We start from the raw sequence: 9,979 nt of genomic DNA, 5'->3' as shown, positions 1-9,979 counted from the left end.
TGAAGATATGGTGTACCCTAGTTCCAAGTCAACCCCCTGGGTCAATCCTAAAGCCAAGTAATCCTATAGGGATTCTTCTTGAATTCTCTTATAATGATCTTATCTGCTAAATGCTAGAGGTTAAGATCATATGTGGAATTTCAAGTTGAGTAAAAAGAAGAGTTTTGAATTTCTAATGGTGGGGGTACCTTTTCTAATTTTCTAAGACTAGTCAATAGGAAAGTCCTATGGCTAGACCTAGGCTATTAAAGAAGTTTCTAGACCTCAACCAAAAGTGAGGTCAACAGGTGTACAACTGTTCAGATTGTAGGACCACGAATACCGCGGGTAGTATTCTTTGGATTTACTATAAACCAAAATAACATCGAAGTAGATCACCACGAATCTTTTAATATGGTCTCTAAAAACTTGATTCATCAGTCGCAATGAAAGTGCTTGGTGCATGTCGGCCGCCATACGACTGAGTGCGGTTTAATTTAGCGTAATATAGTGTTTAGAAATTAAGCATTTTAATTTGAAGAAAATGAGGTCAAACTGATCCTATTGATTCCTACAGTTTGAATAATCGAGCTAATCACGAGTAATGTATCACCCTGAAAGGTAATACACTACTTCATAATAAGCTCAATTAAATAAATTATAGAAATAAATGACTTCCATTTGATCTACAAGTTTGTATGATGACCGACAGATTCTTCTATTTGATATAAGAGGCAAATAAAGTTTATTTTTGTTTGGGTTCTTTTAAGTTCCCTATAAGGACAAACCCTTATAGTTAATTACATCTTAAGCAAACGGATCACTTAAGAAAATTCTCGATAAAAATCAGAAATATTTTGTTTTCATGAATTCAAAAAGAAAGGATTTTCAATGAACATGATTGTGAAATTTTCAATAGGGATTAGTTCAAATATGAAATATTTTATTTTAACGATCAAAGGAAGAAAAAAAGGGGAGATTAAAAATCTTGGGTAGGTTCTTGGTAGTCCTCCAAACTATCCTAATGTTTGACTTAATTTAGGACGATAATAAGTTAATTCTTGCCGGTTTTATTATTTAGGGCTTAAATTTTCTGACAGATTCTTCTATTTGATATAAGAGTCAAATAGAGTTTATTTTTGTTTGGGTTCTTTTAAGTTCCCTATAAGGACAACCCCTAATTAATTACATCTTAAGCGAATGTATCACTTAAGAAAATTCTCGATAAAAATCAGAAATATTTTGTTTTCATGAATTCAAAAAGGAAGTATTTTCAATGAACATGATTGTGAAATTTTCAATAGTGATTAGTTCAAATATGAAAGATTTTATTTTAACGATCAAAGGAAGAAAAAAAGGGGAGATTAAAAATCCAGGGTAGGTTCTTGGTAGTCCTCCAAACTATCCTAATGTTTGACTTAATTTAGGACGATAATAAGTTAATTCTTGCCGGTTTTATTATTTAGGGCTTAAATTTTTGTAATGATGATTTACACAAAAAGCTTAGAAAGATAAGAGATTTATGTCGAGTGACTATCTTAGAATCCTAAAACAAGTTAGAACATGCTGCATATCGGGATTATGCAGGAGTCTGACAAAAGAGAGATGTTTTATGTTATAAAATATATTCTCAGACTCCTAATGATTGTTATTTAAACTAAACAAATGTCCTGAACGAGCTGCCTACGAAGTCGGCTCTAAAGTCCTCGCTGTCGCAGTAGTTCCATAGTTCAAGGTTTTATGGTTTTGTTATGTGTATGTCAAGTTTTGTTATTGTTTTGAGTTTTGTTTTGTTTTGATTTTGGTTTCGGTTTTGGTTTGCATGCCAAGTAAGGTAAATTGTGGATAAATAAAAGGTACAAAAAAAAATAAAGTGTAGTAAAGTAAATAAAGAGAGAATGTAGTACATAAAAAAAAAAACGTATCTGGGCTTCTGCTACCGCTGAATGGTTGGTATCATAAAACATGATATATTTTCAGGGAATTTAAATAAACTACAAGTAAACAGAAACATTTGGTATGAGAAAAAAAAGTCTAAAAACAAGTCGTAATAAAACACGAGCAATTGAAAGAAAACTTGTAGCCACATATGGAAGACCGAGACTGGGTGTAATACATTGGTAAAGGTGGGGGCTCGAAGCTGGACTGTGTGCTTCCCAACCTTGAGTAAGTGTTTTCAATCCAATCATCTATGGAGGGCAGCCCTAACCTCGATCTAAGTGATTAATGATGGACCTCTACAAATTTTCATTTAAATTTAATTTTCTTGCAGACAGAATTTTATCATGCAAAAGAGATTTTTGTTAAAAATATTTTTGTAGAGAGATGCAGTCCACAGATTAATCAATCTTATTGAGTTTGGACTACAAATAACCTAAGAGTATCGGGGGCAATCATCTTCTGATGAGTCGTCGAATAGTATCATCGACCCTTATCCACTCATTTTATTAAAGATCATTGAGGTAAGAGATACTAGTCTGATATCCCAAATCGTATCCCACGTTTTTACACACATTAGCATTATCGTCATTGCCGAAGCCACCTAGACCTCAGACTTACACAAGTCCAATGATTCATATGAGACACAAACAAATATCCTCAGTTGCCCACAAGGGTTTAAATATCTTAGGAAAGACTTAAACCCTTGAGCATTGAGTCATTAATATGGGATGAGTAGTTTGTGGTATTTCTATTGAGTTGTGTGAATTATGAGTCTCGAATCATATCTTGGTGGATCCATAAAGAATTCATTTATCATGTTATATTTGATTATTGTGTTGTGAGGGATGAGTTCCTTCAATAAATCATGATTGACTTGAATGTCCTATAAAATGTGTAAAATCTTATAAAGGAGTTCAACAAACTCAATTTTGTCTTTTTCTAATTTTTATTTTATTTATTATAATTATTTTAGTGAATAATTACAAATATTTTGAAAAATAGTTTTAAGTTTTTAAAATACATTTTGATTGCTAAGTTGGCCTCGGTTCTTACATGTTCCCGAGCTTCTAGATGTTTGCTATCCAATTCTTAGGTTGCTAGCTCTGACGTTTCTTTGGTTTCTATTGTTCAATAGTTGTAAGCTTTAACTCCTTCGATTCACTTCTGGACCAAGACTGCCCACACCTTTGATTGCTCAAGTGCTTCAGGTTTGATACATAGGCTTACGTGGATGTGGGATAATGTATATATAAGATGTGGCTAATTATAGCTGGTATGGTAATTAAATGGTAATTTTTAAAACACATTTGTAACTTAATGCTTGATCAGATTAAAGATGGTAAATTAGAGGCAGAAGGATTCATACAGAGAGGGATATCCACAGATATATCATTGATTTGCGTAGGCTTACGTGGATGTGGGATAATGTATAAGATGAGGCTAATTATAGCTGGTATAGTAATTAAATGGTAAACTTTAAAACAAATTGGTAACTTAATGCTTGATCAGATTAAAGACGGTAAATTAGAGGGAGAAGGATTCATGCAAAGAGGGATATGCATGGATATATCATTGATTTGCGTAGAATTTGGGTAACAAGGATGAAATTTGGTTAGGATTTTAATGCTCAATTAATAAGAGTAATGTTAATGATAACATTTAAATAACAACAACTTTATATTTAAAATTTCTCACTTGCAATTATGAGGGATATGTAATCTTAGAGGCTTGCACCTAACCTTGAACTAGCTCATAAAAGTCGTGTCTGAAGACATAATTTTTGAGAACTGTTTGCGCCTAACCTTGAACTGGCTCATAAATGTCTTGTTTTGAGACAGGATCTTTGGGTAGGTTTTTATGTTAGATTCAACCCGCCTATATAAAAGTTATTATGGAATCACTTGGATTTATGTAGTATGGCGCAAGTTTTCAGAGTACACACTAGCATTGACTAGTTGTAGTTTGCATGAGAAATTGGTAATATTTGGGCTAAATTTTCAATTTGTTCTTCCAATTGTTATTTTATAGTGTCAATTTACTTGATCTTCAAAGAATTGCTCTTTAGATGAGTCAAGATTATTTGGCTTTTTTATGTATATTTCTTAAATTTTCTTTGTTTTTGTTTTGTCCCTTCAAATTATTTTCGAATTTTTCTTTTTGATGAAATAGGGTATTATTATTGGTGAAATTTAAGATCGCTAATTTTAACTAACACAATGATTTAGCATATGTATTTGTTGTGAAGTTCAAAGAAAGATATGAAGAATTTTGAACTTCCAATGTTGATTGATGAGTGATGATGATGATGAATGAATGAATGAAGTTCTAATACCATCTGAGGAAGGAATGAGACAACACAAAGGTTTATGAAAGCTTTGAGAGGAAGACGTGAAAGTGATGTTGAAGGAAAATTGCTCTGATATACAGCTTGGAATAATTCTTATATGTAACTTCGGTCAAAGGGTGGACACTAATAATTGTTCTCTTCATTAATCTATTCTTCAATTATAGTCTTAAAATTCACAGAAATTGCCCTATTTGTAAAAAAGAGATAATAACGAGATTCTTCTCCTTATTACATTAAATAAGGATAGTATCATTATTATTCTTATTACAGTCGATCTAAATGGAAAAATTAGATCAAGTATATGAAATTTGGCCTGATTTGGCTTTTGATTGGCTTATAAGTCCTGGTCTTGCCTTGAATAAATGTTCTTATTGTTTAAGAAATCTTTTTTTACTATGCAGTAATGAAATTCTTTTTATAGTAATATAATTATTGAACATTATCTTTGGAAAAAGATTTTGAATAATTGCAATAGCTCATCATGAATATTAAAACTGAATGAAAAAAAAGGAGGATTCATGCATCCAAATTCTAATTTTTGAAAAATACTAATGATGATTTTGATACGATTAATTTAATTGAAATTTATGATATGATCTTTAGTACTTTTTTTTGTCACTAGGAAATGGATAGAGAATTTCTTGTTAGAATGTCTTACATGGAGATATATAATGAGGAGATCAATGATTTGTTGGCCCCTGAACATCGGAAGCTGCAAATTCATGAATCGCTTGAGGTATATTTTGAGCTTTTGTTATGATTTGTTACAACTTATGCGAAATTACATTTTTTTTCTCACGTACTAATTCTACATTAATCATCAATAAAGAGAGGCATATATGTTGCTGGTTTGAAAGAGGGGATCGTTACCTCACCTGAACAAGTCCTTGAACTGGTGGAATTTGGTGAATGTATATGGCTTGAAACTCCCATTTGCCCTTTTATTCATTATAGCCACATTGAAACTTTAAGGCTTGAAAACTCTTAGTTAAACCATGCAGCTCATCGTCACATTGGGGAGACAAATATGAACCTTTATAGCAGCAGGTCTCATACAATTTTTCGCATGGTGTGTAATTCATGGGGTCTTCTGGCTTATTTTGGTTATTTTGGTTATTCTATCTCTCTGAATTTATATAATTACAGATTGTTGAAAGCAGGGAGAGAAGCAAAGAGGATGATTCAGCTAATTTTTTTGATGCTGTGCGTGTATCTGCTCTGGTATTTGATTACAGAGTTGGTGGTGTTTGTATCATACTTCTTCATGTTTTTCTGGAAATATATGATCTTTTCTTCTTAATTAATTTATTTATTTTTTGTTGTTATTGTTAATGTTCCTTGCCTAGAACTTGGTGGATTTGGCTGGATCTGAACGTGCTGTTAAGACAGGTGCAGAAGGAATGCGGCTGAAAGAGGGCTCCCATATTAATAAAAGCTTATTAACCCTTGGCACTGTCATAAAAAAATTAAGTGATGGTGTTGAAAGCCAAGGGTGAGTTAGACTATTAAGTTTTTTATCGCTGAAAACAACTTTGCAAATTTTTTCTTATGGAAGATTCTGATGCAGCGGCCATGTACCTTACCGTGACAGCAAGCTTACTCGCATTTTGCAACCTGCTCTTGGTGGGAATGCAAATACTGCTATTATATGCAATATTACTCTTTCACAGGTTTCGGTTTTAACTTGATTTAATTTTTTAGAAGATTGGATGTATGCATTTTATTTAATCAACTGGTAGGGATGTCCTAACCATATTTCTATACTGCGGAACAAAATTTTACCTGCATTTACATTTTGTCTTTCATTTGAAATTTTCGTTGTTGGGATAGTTATAGTGCTACTAGGATCATCATGTCTGCAGTGCATGATTGCAAAATCACTTGAAAAAATCATGTTAATATGTTTGGTTTTGGAAAGTTTTTTCTGATTTTGTACAGTATTTTTTAATATGAACAATTCACCTCTATGAATGGTTGTGATGCTCAATTATATCTGGCTGAAGGAAAAAAAAAATATACTTAGATACATATTTTGATGCAATAAGGGCATACCAGGGATATCAACATTGAGCTCTAGAGCTTGAGGCTTCATTTATGAACGTGGTAAAGTTCCGTTATGTTATAGAGAACGACGACAAGACTATTATGATCCAAAACCAAAATCAGCAATAAAACATCAACGAAATTGTAATAGGTAGGTGGAAAAACTCGAACGAGGGCAAAAAAAATAAAAAAATAAGCAAGATATAATGATGATCTGCCGTTCCAGAGGTAAATCGTCTCTCCTATAACTCTAGACATCGTTAGAAACACCACGGAACGAAAAGAAAAACTGCAACCAACAAAGCATGCATTATGAAACAAACAAACCCTAGGTTATTGGCCTTAATATAATCTTCTCACTACACTTTAAACTTTCTCCAAAAACATCCCGCAAACTTCTCTATTTTCTCTTCCTTGCATATGTGATTAAAGCCATCGTGGACCCCTCCCGTTCACTGAATCGTTTAGTTTCTGCTCTGAGCTCGCTGGATCGTGCAGTTGTTGCTCCCCACTCTGCCTTGAGCTTCTGCTGAGCTTTTCAGTTTTTTGACAAATGGGGCGAGCCGGTCGATTGATTCTCGACTGGTCCCGTCTATGTCGGTTTAACAACCCGCATAACAATACTCCCCTCTCAAAGAAACACATTGTCCTAGAGGTGAACTGATGGAAACTGTTTTTTGTTCACCTCATAAAGTTCCGACGTTGCTTCATATTCTGACAGACTTTTCCACTTAATAATTACCTTCCTTATTCTCGCCCTTCCTTAGCGCACTCCTTCGACCTCTAATAGTTTCAGTATCACCTCTAGGTCCTCCTTCATGATCGAAAGTAATGACAATTAGGGTGTATGATCTTCTATCGCTTGCGTCAGCTGCGAAACATGGAAGACGGGATGTAATGCTGACAATGAAGGTGACTTCATACAGTAGGCCACTACCCGATGCATGCCTTCACATGGTTCAAAATATTGTGGTAAAAATTTCTTGCTCCTCCGCTTGGCCAATGTCTTCTGCATGTGGTGCCTTAGCTTTAAATGACCATGTCTCCCGATTCGAACTGCACCTCTCTCCTATGTTCATCTTTATTCTTCTTCATGATCTGTTGAACTCTCAATAGATGCCCTTTGAGCTCCGCCAATATTCTATTCCTCTCTCCCAAACTGGTCGACATTGGATATCGGTGTAGCGTTATGCCCATTGTGCATCACATGTGGTGGATACTACCCATTTAAAGTCTTGAAAGGAGTGGTTTGCGCTGTCGTATGGTACGAAGTATTATACCAATATTCGAACAATGCAATCCACTTAGCTCATAGCTTCAACCTATCCCAGACAAAACAACGCAAAAATATCTCCACACTTCTGTTGACCACCTTTGCTTGACCATCGTTCTGAGGGTGATATGCTGTGATTCTCTTGTGGATTGTTCCTTGTAACTTGATTAGTTCCTTGTAAAACTGGTTAAGAAACACTTTGTCCTTATCAGATAAAATGGATTCCGACATTGTGCAAAAGAACCACTTCTGGTATGAACACCGTAGTGACTGAGACCGCATTGTATTGGTGCCATAATGGAATGAGTGCATACTTGCTTAGACGATCCTCTACCACTAGGATTACCTAAACCCTTATGTTTGAGTGCATACTTGCTTAGGCGATCCTCTACCACTAGGATTACCTAAACCCTTCTATGAATTCTATTGTCACTTAGTCCCAAACATTCTCTGGCAATGCTAAGGGCTGTGATAACATGCCTGACACCATTATCAAGTTTTTGTGTTGCTGGCACACATCGCATCGCCCCATCATGGTTTCTACGTCTCTGTGCATCCACACCTATTAAAGCTTCATCAATAGATGATTGTACGCCTTTTGCATCCTAGAATGCCCCTCGGTTGTATTGCCATGAAATCTCTGCAATAATCTAGGGATGTACTTTGATTCCCTCTTTTGGTAACACAAATCACTTCTGGTAGAGTAGTTGTTGTCTTCTCAAGGCGTATCCCGAACTATTCTATCTTCTTATCTTCTTCCCTCCATCTTGCTCGCTTTTCTGCCTCAGTGTTTTCCAATCAAGGACTAGGGGTACCGATAAGGCTGTTAGCTGGCGCTCCACCTTCCTCAATCACGCGAAACTGCTTTATTCTCCAAACCTAGTCTGCACCAAATCTCGAAATCATATATCAGCTCATTGGATAGCCACCTCTGATGCTTCTTAGTCATCATTGTCTGCTTCAACATATACTTCAACCTCCTTTGATTTGTCCTGACAAAAAAATATCACTCCAACAAGTTGGGCCACTACTTCTGAATGTCAAGATAATGACCATCAAATCCTGTTCATACACTGATTTGAGCCTCGCCCTCGCGGTGAGCACCTGGCTGAAGTAAGCAATCGGTCGCTGGTCCTACATGAGTACTGCTTCTAATCTGTATTCTGATGCATCTATCTCTACCAAACATGCTTCATTGAAATTTGAAAGTGCTAATACTGGTGCACTGGTGCCAACTCTTTTCAAATGTTTTAAGGCTTGTGTTGTGGCTTCCCGCCACTTGAAATTGGCATACTTTAGCTGCTTCGTCAGTGGCTATGCTATCGTGCCATACCTCTTAGTATCCGATGAGGCGTAGGAATCTTCTCAACTCCTTTAAGCTTCTGGGTAAAGGCTAGGCCATCATAGCCTTAACTTTGGATGGATCTGCAACTACTCCTGCTTTGGTCATCTCATGCCCAAGGTACTCCACCTGTGTAAAAGAACATTTCTTCAAATTCACGTACAATCGATTCTCTCAACTTCTCCAGGATTGTCCTCAGGTGCTCCACATGCTTATTCTCTATATGACTGTAGATCATTATGTCATCGAAGAAGACTAGGATGAATTTCCTGAGGTAAGAATGGAAAACCCTATTCATGAGGGACTAAAATATGCCCGGGGCGTTGGTGGGGCCGAACGTCATCACCAAGAACTCATGTTGTCCTTCATGTGTTATGAACCTTGTCTTGTACACATCCACTGGATTCATTCTGATTTGGTGGCCCCCTGACTTAAGATCAATTTTTAAGAAAAAACCGCCTCATAAAGCTTATCTAGCAACTCATCAGTCACAGGAATATGAAACTTATCCAACACCGCCATTTTGTTCAAAGCCCAGTAGTCCACATAGAAACCCCAACTACTATTTTTTTCTTCACCAACGAGACTGGATTGGAGGAGTTCACATTGAGTCTGATAATTCCAACATCGGGCATCTCTCAGATCAAATTCTCTATTTCTTCTTTCTGAATCTGAGGATACTAGTATGGTTTGACACTATTAGGTTGCACTCTCCTTTATTATAATGACATGCTCGTGCTCCCTCAGAGGTGGTAACTCGAAGAGCTGCTGAAAGATATCTGTAAATTACTTTAAGAGTTATTGGACACCTTTAGGGGACTTTGCGAACTCAGGATCTCAGACCCACTCAATGCTCTGCAAATTCACTAAGTAGCCCTTCTCCTCGTTTTGACTTGATCATGGTTTTGAGCAAGACCATGGTTTTACATAGGGGTGTAAACGAGTCGAACACGAGCAAACCCAGACTCAGCTCGTGTTTGTTCGTTTATATTTCGAGCTCAAAAAGTGTGTTCGTGTTCGACTCGTTTGCTTAGCAAGCCGAACACGAGCTCTT

General features: G+C 36.0%; 1 protein-coding gene across 1 annotated transcript in view; it reads left to right on the top strand.

Annotated features, from left to right (window-relative positions):
• Window positions 1-9,979, top strand: part of LOC110029814 (kinesin-like protein KIN-7I) — a 43,353-nt gene that overhangs the window by 15,351 nt on the left and 18,023 nt on the right. The window contains exons 4-9 of the mRNA XM_020732272.1: window positions 4,890-5,003; window positions 5,097-5,178; window positions 5,269-5,336; window positions 5,414-5,488; window positions 5,614-5,759; window positions 5,835-5,937. Coding sequence (XP_020587931.1) covers window positions 4,890-5,003; window positions 5,097-5,178; window positions 5,269-5,336; window positions 5,414-5,488; window positions 5,614-5,759; window positions 5,835-5,937 — 588 coding nt within the window. The remainder of the gene's footprint in view (window positions 1-4,889; window positions 5,004-5,096; window positions 5,179-5,268; window positions 5,337-5,413; window positions 5,489-5,613; window positions 5,760-5,834; window positions 5,938-9,979) is intronic.

This window comes from Phalaenopsis equestris, unplaced genomic scaffold, assembly GCF_001263595.1.
Source record: "Phalaenopsis equestris unplaced genomic scaffold, ASM126359v1 Scaffold000606, whole genome shotgun sequence".
Classification (NCBI taxonomy): Eukaryota; Viridiplantae; Streptophyta; class Magnoliopsida; order Asparagales; family Orchidaceae; genus Phalaenopsis; species Phalaenopsis equestris.
The sequence above is the reverse complement of the archived record's forward strand: the minus strand, read 5'-3'. Positions and strand labels throughout refer to the sequence as shown.